This window comes from Microtus oregoni, unplaced genomic scaffold, assembly GCF_018167655.1.
Source record: "Microtus oregoni isolate MIOR12 unplaced genomic scaffold, Mior012 000017F_ref0000208, whole genome shotgun sequence".
NCBI classification, from domain to species: domain Eukaryota; kingdom Metazoa; phylum Chordata; class Mammalia; order Rodentia; family Cricetidae; genus Microtus; species Microtus oregoni.
Window position 1 is genome coordinate 1,672,268 of NW_024543076.1, and position 23,067 is coordinate 1,695,334.

At 48.7% G+C, this 23,067-nt stretch overlaps 1 protein-coding gene across 1 annotated transcript in view; it reads right to left on the reverse strand.

The window, feature by feature from the left end:
- Nucleotides 1–4,360: 4,360 nt before the first annotated feature.
- Col15a1 (collagen type XV alpha 1 chain) overlaps nt 4,361–23,067 on the reverse strand; it is a 100,066-nt gene continuing 81,359 nt past the window's right edge. The window contains exons 29-40 of the mRNA XM_041667880.1: nt 20,027–20,072; nt 17,666–17,746; nt 17,147–17,196; nt 16,621–16,713; nt 15,928–16,072; nt 13,336–13,400; nt 11,117–11,245; nt 10,920–10,979; nt 10,131–10,190; nt 7,281–7,466; nt 6,931–7,046; nt 4,361–5,632 (exon numbers count right to left, since the gene is read on the reverse strand). Of these exons, the coding sequence (XP_041523814.1) occupies nt 5,419–5,632; nt 6,931–7,046; nt 7,281–7,466; nt 10,131–10,190; nt 10,920–10,979; nt 11,117–11,245; nt 13,336–13,400; nt 15,928–16,072; nt 16,621–16,713; nt 17,147–17,196; nt 17,666–17,746; nt 20,027–20,072 (1,245 nt within the window). The 3' untranslated portion in view covers nt 4,361–5,418. The remainder of the gene's footprint in view (nt 5,633–6,930; nt 7,047–7,280; nt 7,467–10,130; nt 10,191–10,919; nt 10,980–11,116; nt 11,246–13,335; nt 13,401–15,927; nt 16,073–16,620; nt 16,714–17,146; nt 17,197–17,665; nt 17,747–20,026; nt 20,073–23,067) is intronic.

Genomic DNA, 23,067 nt, shown 5'->3' on the forward strand with positions numbered 1-23,067 from the left:
GCTCTCAGAAAAAATTCAGTTCATTGTGGTGGGGAAGCATGGTGGTTAGAAATGCTCCATCTGTGGCAGTGGGAGCATGAGGCAGATGCTGGACACGTGACTTAGTGGCAGACATTAAAAGGTCAACCCCCAGTGATCTAGCCAGCCAGACCCACTTCCTAATTCCACAACCTTCAAAGGGTGCCCTGGGATAAGGACCAAGCGTTCAGATCACGAGCCTGTGGGGAATATTTTGGATACAGGCCTTAGCATGGAAGTCCCAAGCACTTACTGCTTCTCGATACTGAATACTGAGGACAAGTCCATCGATAACTGCTGAAGAAAATGGCTGGTGGAGGAGAATTGAGAACATTTACGACAAAACGATAGATATCTGAGGAGATGTGATGCCCATCATCCTGATCCTATCACTGCTCACTGTATTTGTGTGTGAAATGTCACACTGTCTATACACTATATGTAAATATGTTTTCATTGCATCAAGTGAAAATAACACAAATATTTGTCAAATGAGTAAATAAATGACTTTCCAGGCCCAGGTTAGATGTTGGTGTCATTCACTGAGAAAGAGAACAAGTCTATAAGGAGAACAAAGTGGAAGGTTTCTTCTTATCAGAGTTCTGGAACCTTCTTGGAACTCAGGGCACTGGGCAGGCTTGTACAGGAGACAGAAAGTCTACTTAACGACATGACATGTGCCCCTACTAACCAGAAGGAATCTAGCCTTAGTATCGGGACTGAGTTCTGGGGTCCCTGCTAAGCAAGATGATAAAGCATTGTGTTTGTTGGACTGAGGAAGAAGGAAGGAGTGGAGCAGGGCAGCCGGAGTATTGGGGTTAGGGATGGGACAAATTTAAGAACAGCATTCAAGGATGCATCAGTGAGGACATGGTAAATCAGTTCTGGGATTGAAGATGGGCAGAAAAGCTAAGCTGATTGGAAGATAACACTTAGCACAGTTTGGGGAAGAAGCCTCAGCTCCTCCTGGAGACACCTGGGTAGGCCAAGGATGGAGGGCACACTGATGGAGTGCTTGCTTGGGCTAGAAACTCACTCCCAGCACTACCAGTGAGCTCATCCAATGAAGGCACTTTCTGTGCCTCCCCCTTTGCCAGAGGGAAGCACTGAGTTGCTGGGAAGGATTCAATGCTGGGATTTTGCTCAGAAACTTGGAGAACATGCAAGGGATGACATGGGCAGCAAATGGCAGAGCCAAAATTCAGAGCCACGAAAAGACCTCTCGGCATTCGATTGTCATGTGACTTAGAGTATGAGCTGGAAGTCAAGAGGGGGCTTTGAAGAGGCTCAGTGATACTCTGATGACACAGGAGCTCAGAAGGAACAGGAAACATCTCTAGCTGCTATGTCAAGCAAGACTTGGACTATGCATTTGTCCCCATGGCAGGGTCCTAAGTGCGGAAGGATGCACGAGAATTCAGAACAGTCTTGACATTAGAATCGCCTTGGTTAGGTTGTTTTTTATATGTTTATGAACACTAATTAAAGAAGAGGAGGCCAGGAATTTGACAGGGTCATGGGAGGAGATGGAGGAAGGAAAAGGAATGAATAGAAATAATGTCATCATGTTTCACACTTAAAATGTTAAAAAAAAAAACAGATGGGGTTGGTGGACTTGAAAAACAGAGCCATCGTTTGTCTCTGTGCCTCCATATTGAAACATGATCTTCTGTAGAAAATAATGATCCCAGATGTTTCTGAGTAAGAGAACAAATGAAGAAACATGGAGCTGAACCCATCTCTCCCTTCCTCAGATCTTCCCAATGTACCCTGATCATTCATTGTAAGATAAAGCTTATATGCTTTATCCTAGAACTCCAGGCTGGCATGATCTCACTTCTGCCTGCTGCTCCATGCCCACCTCACCCCATCCCATCCCACCCTATCCCATCCCATCCACCCCATCCCATCCCATCCCATCCATCCCACCCCATCTCATCCCATCCCATCCATCCCATCCCATCCCATCCCATCCATACCACCCCATCCCATCCCATCCCATCCATCCCATCTCACCCTATCCCATCCCATCCACCCCATCCCATCCACCCAATCCATCCCATTCACCCAATCCATCCCATTCATCCCACCCCATCCCATCCCTTCCCATCCTATCCCATCCCTTCCCATCCCATCCCATCCCATGCATCCCATCCCTATTGCTGGGTGTGATGAATCTTGTGTTTTGCTCTTCTCAATGTTCTGGTCATTTCAAAAACCTTAGGCATTTTGGATGGAGGAAGTTTGTTTGTTTGTTTGTTTGTTTGTTTATCTGCACATATCATCTCTGGTGAGGCTTCCAGTCACAGTCCAGGACACACAACTCAAGTGAATAGCGGTCATTTTTAGAATCTGATGTAATCCCAGAGGGAGAGGAAGCCTCTTCTTCCCTCTGTGGCTCTTGGCTAACAGAGGGCAACACAAGTCTGAAGCCCTGCCCACAGCAGCAACTAGTCTTTGGTTGGAAAGAAGAACATACACAGAGAAAAGCAGAAGCAAGCCAGCCAGACAGACGGGAAGATGGGCACACACCCTAACCCAAGCACGACATTGCCAGACTGAGTCTGTGTTCCATGCCCCACTTCTTGGTGTTATGAACCGACTCATTCCTCTTTTTATTTTTACTCTTTTTTGAACCTCAGTTAGTACTCAGCTATACCAGGCTGCTGACAGTTCCCATGATTCTGCTTGTATCCTTTTCAGATTCGGGTAACACAACACTCAGACAAGGGATCCAGAGGGGACGGAAACCCGAGGTTGGTTCCTGGGCTTACCAGGTCTGTTTCAGGCCACACCATGTGGCCACATAAGTTTCTCAGATGATCTTGGTACTGGCTTCCACACTGCCACAGGAACTGCCAAGTTCTTTTGCTCCGTTGTCTCTCCACCCTACTTCTGCCCCATCTATAGAGGTTGGCAGCCATTTCCTCCCCACCCCCACCCATGTTCTATTGCTAGTGGAAGATTCAGGAAGCCGAAAGCTATAGGCTCCAGATCTGCGGGTCTTTCTTACAGACTCAGAGCAAGTACCCCAAAGTCCTCCACCTTATAGAGGTGATTAGCTGTGCATGCCAAATCTTCCTTCCTGGGTTTGAACAGAGTGTGAGAGTTGGCCTCACAGCCTTCTAGTGCCTTCAAGACTTCCAAACAAATGGGTAAAAGGTTTGGAGACCCTTAAGTCATTCTGTTTTAACTAGCTGAGTGACAGATTTCAGATGTGAAACCCACCAGGCATCCCAAGGGAGGAGCATGGCACCAGGTAAGCAGGTCTAGGGGATGTTATAGATGCTTTGGGGGAAGGGGAGGAGAGAGACGGGAAGGGACACTTAGCGATTATGGCTCTGCCAAGACAGCACAGGACACGAGCACCACGGCCCAGCAGAAGAGCCTATGCAGCTTGCCTAACACATCATGAGGTAGGTCAGGCAAAGATCAGGCGGAGGCAGACGTTTGGCAAAGAATCTTGAGGGCCGGGCACAGGACCAAGACGCTTAGTCAGAGGGCATGGCCCCAGAGTTGACTCTGGGACTCCATCTGTGAGGGCGTGTCCTTTAGCATGTACAGAGGCAAGCCTCAATGCCCTCTCCTAGGGTCAGGAGAAGCTGACGTCTCTCTTCCTGGCTTCTCATCTCCATCTTGTCCTCTCTGTGGTCTTGGGTCTTGTGACTCTGACTGAAGTGGGCGACATCTCTACCTCCCAACTCAGGATCCCCGTGTCCTCTGTCTCCTGCCGCTGCTGCCCATGACAAACACTCCCCACCTGTAACTCAGGCGTGGCTCCATCCTCAACCATCCACCCCTGGGGTTTTCCCCTGGAACCTTTTTTAGTTCATGATTCATTAGATTCCAGCTGCTCTTCCTGCTGTGAAGTCTGAAGTGGAGGTTCCTGGACTGTTTTGTTTTGCTTCATTAATTTATTTTTGTTCTTAATCTCCTTCCTACTTCAAGGACTCGGGAGAATGCATTCGCTATGGTGGCTTTTTCTGGGCCAGCCCCGCTGAATGAGAGGAAATATCTCAGCATGCTTCTTGACTACTAATTATGTTTCTAGAATGATGCACTTGGGGTGGAGAGGGGGCCAACAGGTGGCCATACCCTGCGGCGCCTTGGAAAGAGCTTGGGCATGGGAGGGAGAGAAAGCCTGAGTGTGAAGCCAGTCCAGCAATGCCAGCCATGTTACTGGACTCAGGAAGGACCTGAGCCCCCTCTTTCTTTTTATCTTCATTTGTAAAGTGGAGGTTAAAAAAAAATACCCCCTTTGCAGAGCTGGGGTACCTCTGAGGAGTAGCGTTTACTCAGTGAAGCTGACATGGTACGTCTATTCTGGCCTCCTAGAGACAGACAAGCCCACAGCCATGCATGGAGACAAGGGTGCAATCATAGCAGATCTCGTCTCCCACGCAGGTTCGTCTGCCTCACCCACCTCACCCCCGCCCCTCCTCCGGTCTGGAATAGACTGTCCCCAGTGCTGGTGATGAGATTAGCACATCCACCCAGGCCACTTCTGCCTCAGTGGCAAAGAATAAAAGATTCAGGGTGGAAAAGTCACACGGAAGGAGGCACCTGGAAGAGATGTCTTTATGTTCTTACATGGAAAAAGGTAGCGAAGCCAAGAGCGCAATGGTACAGATTTTTCCGAAAACTCGTGTCAACGAATCTTTTTCAGCTGCAGTCATAATTCAACACTTGCCAAGTGGAAATTTGGGGTGGGGGATGGGAAGGAGGACCAGCAAGGGAAAGGTAATGATTATGCGCTGTTTCTTTTCTTAGAGTCTCAACTTTCCCAGCAAGCCAGAATTACATAAACAGATGCCACGCTCAACTATGATTGGGTAAACATGCAAAACTCGACAGCATGGTGGCAGCGATGTTTTAAGGGGGAGCCATATTAAAGCCTGATAGAAGAGAATATGAATGGGATCTTTGGAGCAGTTCCCTTCCTCTGGACGGATGGGTATGGGTGGAATCACTAAGCACTTGGTTCACACATAACTTAGGAAGGGGCTGTGTGTCTAAAAGCTGACCTTGTAAACAAACATGAAGGACATCTTACACTCAATAGTCATGGTTGGAAGGAAGGAACTATTCTCTGAAGAATGCACTGGGCGATCCCTCCCGCCTGTTTGCTGATTGCCCTACTCTGTGTTGGGTTGTGTTCACACTGCTGGGGTTTCCTGCAGGATCTAGCACCAATATGTGGATTGGATCTGACTTGGATCTGAGTCCCTCGCGTCTTTCCTTTTGAGTATACTGAGGTATGTTTTCTTTGGTTTCTCTTTTGACAAATGTGTAGTATACATATATAAAAAAATCCTGTAATATTTACAGCATTTTAGACTTCAGTGTCAACTCTTCACATAAGAAAAATTAGAAAACTCTTTAAGAATCGTGGGAAGGCTATTACTTCCTAGCGTCGGTCATGAAACTGTTTTCGATACACAGGACGATTAGCCGATTAGCACAGCTATAGGCTTTCTGGTCCAGAATCTTCCCTGTGCTCAGTGGGGAGGCAAATCCCGTTACTGCCATGTCTGTGGTTCGCCAGGCTTCACAGTACTTATCCACAAGACGGACTCCATGGGGGCTGGATCCATGCCAGACGACTTTCTGGGGCCTAGAAAGGAATTTTAGAGTGTTACTTTTTAAGTGGCATTTTAAAATAACATCAAGTTCTTTATTTCTTATCTTATTTTACGGCTATTGTGTTGTGTGGTTTGTGTGTGCGTGCACGCATATATGTGTTTGCATGGGGGATGTGGTCGCATGAGTGTGGGCAGAGATCAATACTGGGTATCTTCCTCAATCATTCGTCACCTTATTTTTGAGGCAAGGTCTCTCACTGAACCAGGAGTTTGCTAATTTAGCTAGATTTGATGGCCACCAAATCCCAAGAATCCACCAATTTCTCCCATTCAGGGCTGGGGTTTACAGGTGTGTGCCACTCCTCTGGCAATTAGATGTATGGTGGGGATCTGAACTCAGGTTATCGTGCCCGTGCAGTGAGCATTTTACCCTCTAAGCCATCACCCCAGTTCTCAAATGGCTATTTTTTTGTGGTATATCATAGTAAGTGAATTGGTGTAAGTATAGTGAACTAAGACACATTCCTCCTCATCCACAGTCCACGATCCAAGCCAAATCCTCTTTGTAACCTTGTGACTATTACCAGCTTTCTAGGCAGACTCTGTTTCCAGCCAGATTCAGCTTGCAGCATCCCCCAACAGCGTCTTTAGTTTTCATGAATCTCGACCGTTGTTGCTGAGGTTGCTTCCTCCCAACCAGACTTGTGACTCCTTCACCTTAGGAGTCCCCTCTTTGCAGGACTCTGCTTTTGCGTCTCACCCTCAGAAACAATGGCTCTTCTTTGCTCCTCTTATCGTCTTTCTCTTTTAAAACTACAAAGCTGACTACATTTCCATTTGGTCTGTTATCTATTGCCCCTTGACGCTGAAGACCCTTAAAGCGAAGGGGCCAGGTAAGCGTATTATTGTGCCTTCCAGACCTAGCACTGAATGTGTTAGAGCATAGACACTGAGTATTCTGAACAGCACGTATTGTTTTCAAAGATTGAGAGGCCCATTTATAGGACAAAGCCACAGGGCCACCAGTCACATCATGTCTATGGAATACTGTGTTTTCACCCACAATCATCCGCACAACTGTCCCATGGCATACTCATTTGACAGGCAGGCAAGGCCGTTGAGATCCCTAGAGTAAAGTGCTTTGCCCACGTATTGTAGTGAGCTACTAGACCTGGGTCTTCTGGCTCCAAGGCCATAGCTTTGCCATGACTCAGCGGCCTCCCTGTGGCTTCGGATTGGCAGTACTCCAGGGCTGTGCTGGCAAAGGTGTGTCATTGTTAGAACACATCCTAAAAGCACCTAGCATGCCATACAACAGGGCCCCATTTACCATGATGAATCGGTCATCACATCTCGACCGTCAAAGGAGTATATCGGAATGTGTGTATTGAACTGGCCTCCATCACCCGAGAAGATCGAGTCCCAATTGTTGAAAAGCACCTGGCCCTATGAAGAAAAACGCCACATTAGAATTTTTGTGCCACTGGCCTACAATTAGGCTTCTGCTTATTCTTGAGGGTTCAGATGTCAGCTACCCTGAAGTCCCCAGCTCAGAGAGGAAACTGCTTTGAAAAGAGAAAAAGTGGGGCCATGAGCTATGGTTGATACCCTGGAGTGGCAAATGCTTGGGTCGCTTGGGGACCGGTGTGCCTGAGGGCAGTGATGGAGGTTTGTCTTTACCTTGAGGTTCACAATGGGGAGGCTGAATCTCTCGGCTTTCCTCACAACTGTGGAGAGATCCTGCAGGTGGGACGACAGGAAAGCTCGGAAGGTGGACAGCAGTCCTGCAGCCCTGGCCTGCTGGAAGCACTGGAAGTCTGCTCGGATGTCCCCGGCCACCGGTGTGTTCAAAGCAACTAGGTGCAGCTGCAAAGAGGAAGACAGTGTAGTTAAGGGTGCCGCCACCACCTCCTGTTTTGGGCAGGAACCACCTTCTGGCTGCAAGGTGTGCCATAGGCTTCTTGGCCACCTGTAAGGGCAATGGAACTGTGTCCATCCCCAGTCAAGATAGCCTTGGAGCTCCAGCCAGCTCATTACAGCTCTGTGAACAGCCCTTGGGGTGGGAATATCTTTCTTAGATGTAAAAAAATAATGCAAAAATTCTCCTTGGACCAAGCAAAGCCCTTTTGAGATCTGTTCGAGCCTGCGGCCCATGCTCAAGCACTCTGGATATGCTCCTAGCTTAGTTCTCACCACAGCTTCTAAGTTGACTTTGCCCTGGCTCCCAAGCTTCCTCCAGCCATTGCTGGCTGCCCTTACTTCTTCCTGAGCACACCAGGGGCTGATCATGGGAGGTGCCCAGGAATGGACTCACAGCATTTATCAAGACATCTGGGATGGAACCTTCTAGAAACTAGGGTCATATAGCTACTCTAGGCTCCCATTCCCGACACCCTGCTCATCAGCCCCAAACAAAAGCCATTCTAGACTTTGTTTTCTCTCATACACTGGCATCCATTTGTTAACCTCCCCTTCAGCCTTTTCTGCTGGCATTCCATATGAAACACAGTCCACAGGCTGAGTGTTCACCCTCTCCCGTTCCCTAGCCTCATCTCAAGAGTAAGAAGCTTACACTGACCTCCAAATGAACCACACACACACATATGCATGCACACACACGTGCATGCACACACACACACACAGAGTCACACACCCCTCACACACAGATATAATAATTGAAAATGAAAACCCCAATATACTGCGTTAAAGCTCCATTAGCCACTTTACTGACTTTTGGGACTCATTGACGGCTTACCTAAATTCACTTCTCTCTCCCTTGAGCATTTACTCCTAGAATCTTGGTCTCCAAAATGCTTTGTGCCCTCTTCTAAACCCGAAGGGCACCTTTCAGTCATTTTGCCCCCACCTCCTGCCTTTGATTCTGGAGTACCCCCTTTGACCTTCTTTCTTTGTCTCAGCCTTGGCTTCTCATTTGCTTCTCCTGTTTCTTCCACCAGCCTCTCTTTGCATCTGTCTCTGTATAGAATCTCTTTGGGACTCCTGCCATCCCCATGACGGTGGCCATAGCTCTGTTGACGTCTCCAGCCGGGTTTAACACATTCATCTTCTACCTCTTCCTTCTCACTCTCTCTTGGGTGTCCCGGGGCCACCTCAGACTTACTCTGCTGACCCTGAGGTCTTCTCTGGAGGTGTGAACATTCCAGAAAGCCTATTTCTGTGCTGTGTGGCTTGTACTGTGAAGGCCTTAGGCCTCTGACCCTGTCTCCCTGCTGCTCTCTGTTGGAGTGGAAATGAGTAACCAATCTAAGACAGAATCTGAGGCTGCTTCTCCCAAGGCTCTGAACTGACTCAGGTGGGTTGGGCTCTGCACCCATAAGGTAAGAGAGTTAGGGCACGAGAGAGCGCTGTGGCAATCCAGACAGGCCTGTATGGATAGGGCTAGCGGGGGACACTCTTCTACAAGGGGGTCTGTGGAAATAGCAAAGTGTCTGAGAACAGGGACAAGAATTCCCTGGCTGGCTATACATCCTGTGATCAAGCTCTATGACGTCCCTGAAGTGACCAGGACATGGTCTTTATTTATACTAGTGAAGGGCTGGGGTACATCTCCACCCTGCCAGATGATGCCTGGGAAGGGGCCTGTGCCCACTGCATCAGCCCAGTGGGGACTGGGCATCCTTCTCCATCTCACTCATCCTCCTGGCAACACTCGCACCAAGGGACCAGCCTGGCTTCCCCTGTCTCTTCCCGTGACTCCCACCAGCCCTCTTCTACAGCTCACAGCCTCAGTCACTGTTCCTGGACTTGCACACTCAAACTAAAGTCATTTCAAGATAACATCCCTACCACTTCCCCTTGCTCTACTTTTAACTTATCCGAAGCTCTCATCGATTGCAGGAAAGAGTCAAAATCCCTAGCTCTGGCCCTTGTGAGCTTCTGTAGCCTAAACTTTTTCCTCTGCTGTGAAGTCTACTCCTCTGGCCAGTTTGAAACGCAGTCAGGAAGGAGCAGCACACACACCCCACCCTCCCATGCTCCATCTTCCCCTCTGCCAGGAATTCCTCCTTTCATTTTTCCCTGCCTGAATGTCAATGTCCTTTAGGTCTGAAGCTAGAGGTCACCTCTTGCGGACTGACTACCTTTGTCTTTCTGGTGACCCCAGCATCTCGGTTTTGCCTCACTCAAATAACCATGATCCAACTGCCCATAGTGTGTGTGCCCTCCTGGCTAGGTGGTAAGAGCTATTTACCAGGGCTGCAGAGGTGGCCCGTCAGTTGAGAGCACTTGCTGCTCTTTCAAAGGATCAGGATTCAATTCCTAGTACTCACATGGTGGCTCGCAGCTATTTCTAACCCCAGTTAAAGGGGATATGATTCAGATTCCAGACCTCTGCAGGCTTCAGGCATGCACATGGAGCACGCATATACAGGCAGGCAAAAAAAATACCACTCATATATGTGAAATAAAATCAATCTTAAAGAGAAAAAGAAGGACCTAGATACCAAACACAGGGCTCAGGGCACACGCACATACTCATTCTCTGCCAAGCAAACGTATGACTGTACTTACAACGGGCCTCTGGTAATTGGCACTTAAAATGGGATTCAGTGGAGGCTGTGGCTGGTACGGCTGTGACATGAAATGGGAAAGGGAAAAGAATGAATACATTCAGAATACACACTGTGCTCTTCAGCGTACAATGAGGTACGAGTCTAATGTCCCCTTTAAATAAATTTAAAATGATGCTTTAAACTCTCAAGTGGGAGGACTTTCATGGCCAAATGAGAAAGTCATTAGCAAAGGAGGGAGTGTTCTCAGGCTCTTTCAAACAATCCCTGAACTGGAGAAGCAGAGGACCTCAGCTTAAAAGCCAACATGTCTACCTCTTCAAAGGTTCAGTTTTATAATCTGAAAAATGGGGTGATAGTAATGGCCTCCAAGGGTTGCAATAGAATTCAACATCAGGCTATGCCAGTTGCTTCTGCTCTTTTACGGGTGTGAGTAAATGTTAAAGGTCGGCCTGGTGGGTGTGTGGTGCACGCCTTTAATCCCAGCATTCAGGGAGCGGAGGCAGGTGGATCTCTGTGAGTTCCAGGCCAGCCAGGACTACTAGTGAGATCTGGTCTCAGAATAAGTAAACAAAAGAGGGAGGGATTCTTCCAGACGGTTTGTGGGTAAATTGGGAACAGGGGTCTCCAGCTTCCACACCCAGGTCTCCCTCCACTCTGGGGTGACAACATTCTGTCTAGGAATTATTGGGCTTCCATGAGGTGCTAAGTCACACAGAACAGGTTGGGCTTGGAGATCTTGGTCCAGGTCCCCGGGGGCACCCAGGAAGCAGACAGCGGAGTTACTCACATTGCTGGAAAGCGCTGGTGGTGGGGGGCTGTCAGCAGGAATGGGTATCAGTTCTCCCAACTGCAAGAGAAGGAAGATGTTGCTAACGAAAAGCTGTAAGAAACAGCTTCCAAGACAGAAAATTGGCACTAATGGGGAGTTCTTCACCTTGGAGGGTATTTGGAGGGGAGAGGGCTAGCAAGGACATTGAAAATTACCTGTAACCTTTTCCAACCATCTCGGACACGAATGAAAAACTCTGCACTGTCCCTCAGGTAGATGAACGTCCCCTCTATAACCAAGTGTGCTTTCTGCAACATGTCACCCATGTCGTTGAGTGCTGTGACCTGTCAGGGTATTAAATTCCAAACTGTCACGAAGCAGTAGCAAAATGTGATGCGCATTTTGATAAGTAACCCCTCATCCGAGAAAAAGGTTTATTGCATTGGACAGTGCCATAATACTTGTTAATAACTAACAAATAAACTTACTAGTTAATAACTAAAGTTATTCAGTGTTCTGGCTCAAACCCAAGTCCTGTCCAAGCTAGGCAAGTGCTCTACCATGGTTGTTCTCTCTTCCTCTGCGTGTGTGTGTATGTGTGTGTGTGTGTCTGTGTGTGTGTGTGTGTGTGTGTGTGTGTGTGTATGTGTGTGTGTGTGTGTGAAGTACCAGATGTTGTCACGTGGTCTTTTCCATTATCACTTATTCTCGACCTCATCTTTTGGAGCAAGGTAACGTACTGAACCCAGCACTAGCTGATTGTCTACACTGCCATCCAGCAAGCTTCTGTAATCCACTGTCTCTGTTCCCACTCCCCTAGCACAGGGTTACAAATGCGTGCAACCAAGCAGCACTCTGTTTTCCAAAGTGGATGCTAGGGATGAACTGGGGTCTCCATGCCTATGTTCAGGCACTTGACCTGCTGATCTTCTCCTCAGCCTCTAGCTTTTAAAGACGTTCTCACTGTAGCCAAGACATGCCTTGAACTCAATAATCCTCTGCCTCAGCCTCCCAAGTGCTGGGATTTCAGGAGTGTACTATCATGCTTGGCTAAGGGAGTTCTTTTTCATGAAATAAAAACATGCATTTCTCTGAACCACAAGTCTAAATTATAAAAAAAATGAATAAAAACCAAAAGATAATTTCCTGTGAAGATAAGAATGTTGCGCCAGAGTAATCTTTGCTGGGTTTTGGTTTTAGCAGAATCATCAGCACATTGCCTTTTTTCCCCTGCCACTCACATTGATTTTTAGCATCTCCACTGGCTAATGGTGTCATCTCACATTCCTTAGTGACTTTCAAATCCATTTTCATTTGGGATAAGAAATGCAAGCAAGTAGGCAATTATACTTAGCACTTAGTCTTTAGTCTAGCTGGATGGCTGCAATATTAAATATGTGTTTCAAAAGTGGGGGCTTGCGGCAGCTCTGTCTCAAAAGTTGCCTAAAATAAGAATGGCAGATATTTAGCAGCCCCAGAAGCAGATTCAGGAAGCTGAGACTGCAAACACTATTCTGAATAGCACCAAGCCTCAAGGAACTATCAGTCGAGAGTCTCATTGTAACTGAGAAAAAGTCCCCCCAAATTTTTTTATCTTACCTTGATGATAATAACGTTAATCAAACTGACACAGAAATCCCCAAAGAGGCAAAGTGTCAAATTTTGTCATCTTCTGGACAATTCTGTCTTTTGAAAGTCAGTTTTTTAAATTTTTTTTTTTTAAAGAATGAAACCCAGTAACCACCAAAAAGGTTTCCTTGGACTGCTGCCAGTCTGGTAGGTGCTTGTCTGTCTCTCTCTCTGTGCATTATAACAATCCAGGCAAGCCACGCCCACCACAGTGCACTGTGGGGTTGGGATTGCCCATATGCCATGCTCCATCTAGGAAACAACCTAGCGTGAGTGTGACCATCAGAGCACCTATGGTGTTGTTTACACGTCTTTACATGCTGTCTTTAAAAATAGGAATGATTGGATTTTAGTCACTTCAAGAGTCACAGGCTACAACGTCAATAATCAGTCATTTTGTTTTCTGTAGCTCTTTATTGAACAAGTCATTTGAATAGGAAATAAATGGCCATCTATTATTGGTGGAATGACACATTCTTTTGTCATGGAATTTTACTTGTTTGTTTGTTTAGAGATAGAGTTTCGTGTATCTGGCCTCTAACTTGTGTTGCTGAGGGCAAACCTTGAGTTTCTGATCTTCCTGCCTCCATCTCTTAAGTGCTAAGACAACAGGCATCTGCCACCGTGCCTGGTTTTCTGTGATGCCAGAGATCGAACTATGCCTCCTACGTTAGGAAAACAGTCTGCCCACTGAGCTCCGTCTCCAGAGAGTTCTAATTCCAAAATAAAAGGGATTCCAAACACTGTCGCCAGAGTCTGAAGTAAGTCTGTCCAATGTGTAATGACTACTATACAAGATACTGACCAAGTTTCTGGATCCCGGGAGTCCTGGCTGTCCTGGAGGGCCAGGTGGGCCTGGAAGGGCCACGGCTGGGACAAAACAAAAGAGAGAAGTTATCACAGGGGGTCCCTGCCGGCCCCCAGAGGGGTGCTCACAGTCCCTTCCATGCTGAGGGTTATCCACCTTGCAGCTGGAAATGGGGTACTCTGACCCAGCAAGAGATTAAGGCCATGCTGATTGGCTTGGGCGAAGAGCTGAGATTCTTCATCATCGCCCTGGATGAAGCTGTGCCCAAGACTTTTCAGAATTGTAAGGAAATCCCATTGGTGGTTATTTGTAAAGGCCAGTTTGAGTCGAACTTTCTGTTACTTGCATCTGAAACTACCCTGACTCATACAGTTTACTCAAGAGACAGAGCATGTGACCACCAAGTAGAAGAAAGTGGACCACAGAGGGGAGAGGAAAGAGTCCAGGTTGTCCATTGCCAGCCGTGCATTTTAGGAAGCAGCAGGTTCGAAGGCTATTTGCCAGACATTGGCAGACATTCCTTCTACTTTAACATTCTATCGGCATGCTGGTGAGAACCAGTGACATTCAGGCTGCAATCTTCCTAGAGTTTCTTAGTTCTTGGTGTGTCACAGGACCCTTAAAAATCAGCTCAAGGTTGCCATATTGATCCCCAGAAAAATAAAAGGGCGTGAGTGTCCAGCTGAAAGGTCCTTGCCTCAGGCAAACACAGAAGTATTAGCATTTCCCCTTGGTCTTTCTTCTGCCTCTCTAAGCCGCATCCCTTCAGCATCTGCACAGCTCTTGGCATATGCAAAGATGTCTCTATAAGTCCTAGAAAACAGCTGCATTGTCTCTTCAGGACACCGCAAGCGAGCCTTAGCTCCAACACAGGGCTTGAACGACCACACATAGGTGGTACGTGCCCAGTGGAGGACTTGGATGTGGGTCCAGCCATGTGTCCCTCGAGCATGAATGACCTTGAGCGAGTCATATGTCCTCTCTGAGCCTCAGGGTCGGCCTCCTGGGGGTTATAATACTATCGACTTCACCTCCCTTCAGCATCGCTGGGAAGTCTATGTGGGTAGTGGCTATGCATGTGTTTTATATACTGGGACTTGCCATGCATTGTATGAAAGACAGTCCCTGCTCAGTGCAGCAAGGTGTCTGGATCCCCCTAGACTGATGCTTTTGTGGACAACAAATTCTCTGCATCCCACACTCACGCTGCCAACTGCCTGTATCTTCTGCAACGCCTCTGCATCCCTCCAGGCCATGTTGGCACATCTGGTTTAATCTACCCAGCATCCTTTGCAGATCAAAGTCCTCATAATCTTCTCCTGAGGTCTTTCCCTTCACGCCCACAGCCATTTCCTCGCAGAAAGAGCTATTAGGTTCTCAAGTGGTCCTCCCTCCTGACTATAGATGATTCGTTCAAAGTTGGCACCTAGCTCAAGACAGGCCAGTTAGAATCTTTTCCTGCAATTGCCCTATTTATTCCAAGATATTTCAGACTCGAACTGAGAAAGGAGCTCATGATTTCCAACTCACAGTGGAAGCACTGAGCTGTCAGTAACCACCTTCCCCTCTGTGCAAAGGATGTGGTCTGTGGGGAGTAAGGAGGAAGCTGGTACACAGATAAGATAGGGCCAGAGCTTCATGACAAGGTGCGAGTCTGAGTTAGGCTCTGGCTGTTCTTGGCGTCCCGTTTCCGGTCTACTCATCCCACGAGCTGATTGCTTAGCCCCTCCTTCCAGTGAGCAAACTTCCCTACCACTCACTCTGCTCTGAGCCTTGTTTCTGCTTTCAGCCAGGAAAGCCAAGGCCATGTTAAAGCCAGCCCCAGGCCACCCTCTGCAAAGCCCCAGGTTCTGTGGGTTCCTGGCTTGCTCCCCATGACTTGCTCAGCCTGCTTTCTTATAGAACACAGGACCATCAGCCCAGGGATGGCCCCACCCACAGTGGACTGGCCCCTCCTCTATCCATCACTGATTAAGAAAATCCTACAGCCTGATCTTATGAAGGCATCTTCTCAATTGAGGTTCCTTCCTTTCAGATAACTCTAGGTTGTATCAGGTTGACATAAAACTAGCCAGCACTTCTGGTTTATATCTAATGTCCAGTATAGAAAACTCCAGAGACAAAAAGGAGATCTGGGGAGGTAACTGCTTCCAGCAAAATCAGTCTTCCTTCCTTCCTTCCTTCCTTCCTTCCTTCCTTCCTTCCTTCTTTCCCTCGCTTCCCCCCTCTCCCTCTCTCCCTCCCTTCCTCCCTTCCTCCCTTCCTCTTTCCTTCCTTCTGAAGTTCTAGGGATAAAACCTAAAGCTTCCCCCATATTCTACCACTGAACTTTCACTCCATCCCATGAGGCTTCTTCTTGGTGTAATGAATGTCTAGAATTAAGCAATTGTGATAGCCGCAACATTGCTAAATTGTACACTTGAAATAAATGTATGTTATAATATCTGAATTATAGTCATTTCAAGGAAGAAAAGAAGGCAGGCTCCATCCAGCAAACAGCCCTGTTAGACAGAGACGTCTGCCAACCAGGTGTGCCACCCTGAGCACAAAGACAGAAGCAGTAGGAATGAAGCGCCACTCAGCACTAACCTGCACCCAGGATGGCAGGAGGTCCTGGAGGCCCAGGGGGTCCTGGTGGTCCAGGGACACCAGGTCTCCCAAAGCCAGGTGGCCCAGGCAGGCCTGGAATTCCTGGGGGGCCCTGTGGTCCCACAACAGCCTCTCCTTTCTGTCCCTGTTGAGGCAAGCACATAGTCATGGAGAAAGCTCTCTTTTAATAAAGATGTCTGCAAGATCCAGTAATTGCAGGTGGTGTCAGCAAGCAGCAGCCCAGACACAGAGTCCAAAGACACCAGGCAGTCCAGGCAGCCAGAGGTTCTTTGAGATCTAGTCTGGCTTTCTCACTCCACGCATGAAACTACTGAGCCTTCAGAGTGGAGAGGACTGGCCTTAAATCACAGTGCAAGAACCATGCCACAAGAACCAAAGAGTCCTTCTAAAGCTATTGCCAGTGTCTTCCATTCATCCTACGAAGAAACCCCTCACTATTGATAGCTCTGTTCAGAGGGAAGTTGCCACAGTGTGGACAGCTAATGCCCGTGGGTTCACTAACCGCACGTAGCCTGGACAGCTCTAGAGACTGAGTTAACCAGCCAACAACACAGGAGGAAAACCTGCTCAGGCCTAAGCACGCACTACACCGACTTCAACTCTAAACCCACCTACTCATACTGGGGGCGAGGCACAGGGAAAGCCGCAGGTCCCCAGGGAGTTACTACTCACAATCAGGCCTGGATGTCCTGGTAGGCCTGGAGGCCCAGACACAAAGAGGTTGTTGCTGGACTCTCCTCTGAAGGCTGCATCTCCATTCCCCTCCTGGAAGAAAGACCGTGGGAGGTTGCAGTAAGACAGGCATGAACCTTTCTTAACAGAAACTCAAGAAACCAAATCACAAGCTGTTGCGATATCAGTGGGACCCCCAAAGTCCACATGTTAGAAATATTATCCCCAAACTTGTGTATTGCTGGCACTGAGAGGTGAAGTCTGGGTTAGTGGAGTGACTTGTGAGCTAGGGAGTAGTTTTGCTACATACATACATATCCTTAGCATCCTTGTTCTGTCTTGCTCTGTGATTCCTGCATCGTCTCAGGACTTTGCAGAATTCCAACAAGTAAGGAGCCCTAGCCCTCCAGAACCATGTGCTAGAGAAACCTTTATTCTTTCCAAGTTATTCAGTCTGTGGTATTCAGTTACGGCAACAGCAAACAGACTAGGATAATAGTCGTAACATTGAATAACGAATAGTCACCTTTAAGCTGTGGAGAAAATGTCTCAGGTAAGCCGGATCAACCGGAGGGCCTAAAGAAGGAACACTTTGTAAGTTCATCATTGTAGAGGCAGAGATTTCAGAGTTTCCAAGTTAGTAGCCATGGTTATCTCTTAATAAAAGTGATACTACGTTGATTTACTAGAGCTGACAGTAGGCTCGGAGGCATCTCCAGTCCTAATCTAGGCCCAGGGACTGTAGGATCCTGGGCAAGTGCCTGATTCTCTCAGTGCCATATTTTACCTATGAACAACAACAGAAAGTCACCCTCTCCCTCTGACCCCCACCCCACCTGTAGTTCTGGGGTTGGAAGTCGGGGTTCTGAGCATGCTTACTAGTACCCCACCTTCAGCCCTCCCCCCTGGTCTCCCTTGAGTGTTCTGCTTTGGACATGTCAGGCCCGAGACTGTTTCTTACTAGAAACCACAGCGCTTGTGGACAGGGTAGCTAGCTTGTGTAGCTACCTTGACTTAGCAAGGCCTAGGGCAGGAGCAGGCATACCTGGTGGTCCTTGGGCTCCTTGGTCCCCTTTTTCTCCTTTTGAACCAGGAAGACCCCAGGACCCTTTCTCTCCTTTAACACCTGTCATCAAACACAAGTACACGTTTAAGAACAAGGAAAAGTAGGTTGTGGGAAATCAGGTTTTAGAATTAAGCCCTTTAGCAAAGCCCATCAGACCAGAAGGCTCAGGGAAGCCAGCAGGTAGGAAAGAGCCTTCAGGGCCATGATCCCGGCATCAGACAGGTTTCCAGATCTTGACCCAGTTACAGTAATGTAATGTCACAGAGAAGACAGATGAAGAGTAGAGTCCAGCAGGGACTATAGTGACTCAGCAGGGGCTGACTTCCCACTCGCTTAGGAGAGTTTGTGAGAACAGGCTGGGGCCCCATTCCACTCTGCCCTTCAGTCTCCTCTCCCCCGGGGCCGGTGCAGCCTGAAGTCTTGAGGAGCAAATAAATCCCCCAGGGACGATGACACAGTTCAGCTAAGGGGGCTGAATCACTCACTTATGCATCTGACTGAGGGGATGAACACCCACTATGGGTCACATGCCACCCTAAGTGGTAGGAAGCCAGGGGTCTGAGGGGCTGCCTTCCCAACCCACCGTTTCCTCTGCTCCTCATAGGGGAGAGGTGCATGAGGAGGCTTTTAGGAAAATGTATCTGGGGAGGAAAATCACCCCTTTCCGCTGTCCCCTGGGTGGGACCTAAAGGTGGACGTGAGATCCTCCAGTTTATGACCCCCTAAAAAGGGAAGCAGATAAACCTTCCAGTGTTCTTTAGTCTAGAGGTGGCTGTCCTAAGGTTGTGGGGTTCAGGCTTCCCGGATGTAGGAGAACAGCCAAGAGCACCAAAGGTGTGACGAGGGAGCAGCCAGGACGTCCAACCACAGGGCCCAGGGCCCACGGATGCACGGGAACCCGTGAGACTAAGGGCATAGGCAGAGCACTGTAGGTTCCCACCCAAGCCACAGCTCGCGGTGAGGGCAGAGGACACAATGAGTAGACACCCACCGGTGCTGCCCTGAGAGGTGATTTAACACCCAGAAGCACTTATGGAATATCGCCTCTCGCCAGGGCCAGTGCATCCAGAAAGTTCTGTTCTTGCCCCTCCCTCACAGGGTAGCCTCACAGGACAGGGAGCAGCTGAGGGTCTGAGAAGGCAAACCCAGCTCCCCTTCCTACCCAAGGCCTACCTACCTACGGCCCTCACTACCACCAAATAATAATCTCGAAACAAGCCCAAGTGGTGCTCATGCCTTTAATCCCGGTTGTCAAGGGGCAGAGGCAGGTGGATCTCTATGAGTTCAAGGCTAGTCTGGTCTACTTCATGAGTTTCAGGTTAGCCAGAGCCGCGTAGAGAGATCTTGTCTCGAATGACAACAAAATTCCATAAGAACAAGTTTCACCTAACATCAAGGAGAGAGGGACCTTGGAGCAAGTCTGAGCACCAGGTCAGGACATGGCCTGGACTTGGCAACCAAAGTGATAGAAAAATAAGGAAAATCTCATTAGGGAAGACCCCTCCCTGGCAGACCAGGGTGACACAGCTAAGCTGCAGGGGACCACAGAGTAAGAACGGCTTTCCCTTATTTAAGTTGTGAGTGTTTTGATTCTTCCAACAAAAACCAGGCACTGTGTGGCAGGGAGTAGAGGTGGAAGGGGATTCTTACTGCTCTCTTAGAGGCCTGTCCCGCTGTGGTGTGCTCTTAAGAGGCTGAGCGTGCAACCTTTACTACCTCCCCTGACGTGTCACTCCTCCACCCACACACATAGACACGCTGAGCAAGGTTTCACGGGAGCTCTGCCTGTAGACTAGGAGAACACAGGTTCCGATGGACCAATGAGGACAGATGCTGACCTTGAACTGGTGATCCCCCTGCCTCAGCCTCTTGAGTACTGGGATCGTAGATATGCATCACCATGCCTCGCCGCACCCTCTCCTCACAGCACTGGGGATCAAACCTAAGGGCTCACACACGCTAGGCGAGAGCTCTTGACCAATGGAGCCGTTCTTTCTGTCCTGTAGTTAGTTTTAATGGTTCCTGGCACCCGAAAGATCTTAAGGGCTGAGAAGGCAGGAGACACATAGGGCAGCACCAAGTAGGCATCTGTGGCTGTCTTTTGAAGCGATTGGCAAAGGAATGAACAAAGGGAGAGTTTCTTGTAACCCAGGAAGTTTAGCCAGGATGCACGGGTATGTGAGAAAACCAGAAAGACATGTGTACTACAGCTCAGCTGCCACTTGTCCCCCATGCCAGTCAGCCCTTCCCGACCACCTCATCTGTGGCCAGCACTAGACACACATAAGTGCCTACAGACCAGGAATGTCTCAGAGAAGCACAATGAAGAAGAGTACATACCGTGGAAAGTGACAAGCTCTGTGTCCCCAGGGTGAGCAGTACCAACCTAGGGAGAGAGAAAGACCAGGTCAGATGTGGGAAGCTCTACCCTGGCTTTTGTCTGGGTAGTTACAGTCCTAGGGACATATTGCAGAGGAGGAAATGACACAGGGCCAGGCTTGGACTTAGCTCTGGAGCTCCAGATCTCCCAGCACCCTCAACACAGACATCCCAGGCCTTCAATAGGGAAGTCCGTGATGTAGCAGGCCTCAAGAACACAGCATCGAGACTTCTGGCCAAAACTCTCAGCAAAAGGGAAACCCAGGGCCTTCAGATAGTGTTCGCAAGAGTGTTGGCCAAGCTGAGCGTTTTGGCCTCCTTCCTTATCAATTAAGATTGGCTCATGGTTGAGGCCAAACGTCCGAGCCAGTCCTGAGCCAGCTCAGAAGCTGGGCCAGTCGTCTGCTACTGAGTGTAATCAAAGACAGGCATAAGGCATGGGTCCTGGCAGGAGTTGCCGTGATAAATAACAGGGTTGTCATTGATTGGAGAGGCTATTATGGGCTCTTCATTAGGTGACAGGGGTCTGGAATCCAAGCAGTTCTGGATAATATAATTCTCAGTTTGTTCCCATATCCCTGCTGCCCCCCTCGCCCTATCTCCCTTCCCCCCTCTCATTCTCTCCCCCCACCTCTTGTGTGTAGTCAATCTTACTTGTGATTCCTCAGGCACTGTTCATTTTGTTCTTTGAGTCACTGGCCTGGGTCTGGTCAGTGAGTGGTCAGTGAGCCCCAGACATCCTGTCTCCACCTCTGTGGCACTGGGATTACAAATGTGCACCAACATGGCTTTTCCCTCCTCAGGTTCTGAGCATCAAACAGTTTTTCTTGCTTGTGCAGAAAGCCCTTCACCAAGCCACTCCCCGAGATCCCCAGATCTCGCCTAGCACATGCGAGCTCTTAGGTGAGTCTGCAGGCAGAGGCCCCTGCAAACTGGTGTGCAATATGCCTTGTCTTAGCTTCGGCTCCTGTTCCTGTGATAGGACACCCTAGCTAAAGCAACTTACAGAAGATTTTTTGATTGACAACTCCAGGTTATTGGAGTTATAATGCTCAGGAGTCAAGGTTGCATTGTGAGGAAGCAGCTAGTCACATTCAGTCCATAGTCAAGAGCAGAGAGCTAGGGATTCACGTATGTGTGAGCGTGCTCGGCTCACTCTCTCCACTCTTACACAGTTTAGAATCTCTTGCCTAGGGTATGGTGCCACCCATAGTGGGCAGGTAATATAGACAACCTGACCTATACAATCCCTTATCAAGACTCTCTTCTCGGGTGATTCTTGGTTGTGCTGGGTCTACTATTAAAGGGAACTACCATACTCCACCGCCATCATTCCCCAGTTGAGTGACGGTGCCCCACCTGGATCCAGGATCTTTCTGTACTTATGAATGGGATTGCCTGTTGCTTAGCAGTTATCACAAAAAAAAAAAAAAAGATGCTGGGAAGGGGAAGGAATCTTCGAGAAAAAAATTAAGGATGCATATTGCAGAGATTCTGGTTAAGAGGCATGGTAGGGGTATAAACTATGAGGTCTAAACTGTGCTGGAAAGTGCTTATGAGGTGCTGGGTATGTTTCTCTTTGGTGATGTCCACTTTGAGGGTGGCCGTATAGGAAACATCCTCTCCTCCAAATCCCAAGGTGTCCCAGTATGCCACAGGAAATTAAGACAAAACAAAACTCACTCCAAATACTCCGAGCCTAGCATTGACTTCTTTTAAGTATTTCCACGGCACACCCACCCACATGTGGATATGGCACAGAGTCCCAGCATAGGTCATGTGACTGAAGTAGCATTCCCACAATACTCTAAAGTTTGTGGTGGGCCGTCCCATACTTGGCGCAATGGATTGCTTTGTGGGAGGTGGTAACGTGGCTGGGTTCTGCGGTGGAAGGTGGGACCTTCAACACTCAAAGCCAGGGGAACCTAGGCAGCCTATAGCTCCTGCATGTGGAGGTGAGTGCACAGCTTTCTGGGACTATCTCCAGAACCTGCCCTTGAACCAGAGGCCACTATGCAGTTATCTGTAGAAACATGCCCTTGGCGGTGCTATTGCACCTACGCGGAGCTCAGCACTGCACCCAGGTGGATCCCATGCTCTGCCTTCCACCCTAGAATGCTTGGACTGTGGGCTGTCCACTTGGATGCCACAAAGGTCAGACTTGGACATATGCCTAGGGCAACACACAGCCAGCCAGTCTGTGTCAGTCGGAAGCCTCAGAGAGCAGCCCCATCGCCACTCCCACAGGAATCAATTCAAGCCCACTTCAAAGTATATTTTGAAACGATCATTTGCAAACTCCAGAAAGCAGAGCGCAAGCCTGTCTAGGTCATCCCTGTGTCCCCAGGGCCTAGCAGAGTCCTTGGCACTGGTGAGAGCTCAGTAAATATTTACTGAATGAACGAGCGACTGATTACTCACAGATCCGTGACTCATGCCTGTCCCCTTGTTTCCTCACAGAAATAAATGTCTCTCTATGAGACGGGCAAAAACCTAAAGACAGTGCTGCCAACGGCCTGTGTGGGGAGGGGCAGGAGGAGGCTGGGCAAGCCATCATAGTGCCTGCACCTGCTTCCTGGTGACCAGGAGATCTTAGCTGTGGTCCCAGCTGCCCCATGCCCCATGACCCTGGGCTAGCCCAAGAGCTTCCGTGGGCAGTTGCCTTCCCATGATGAAGGGGAGAGATATTGTTTGCCTCTTGGGGAGGTTTGGTAAGCGGTAACACAATCCTCAGGAAGGATAGGACAGAGTAGCTACAGATTCCAACCCCAAGTTCCCAGCCCAGGTACCATGAGCTGGTGTAGCTTCTTCCTGTTATAAGGGATCTATTTTGCAATTTTACACTCCTTGCCCATGAGGCCAATGTGGTCTCACTAACAGAACACTAGCTGTACTGGCTGTATCAAAAGAAGCGGTGTGCAGATATTTCATTACTGGTGTCTATCATCTAGAAACATCTAGACCTTTAAGGGTCCTGATGTGGATAGAAGCTACATCCAGGG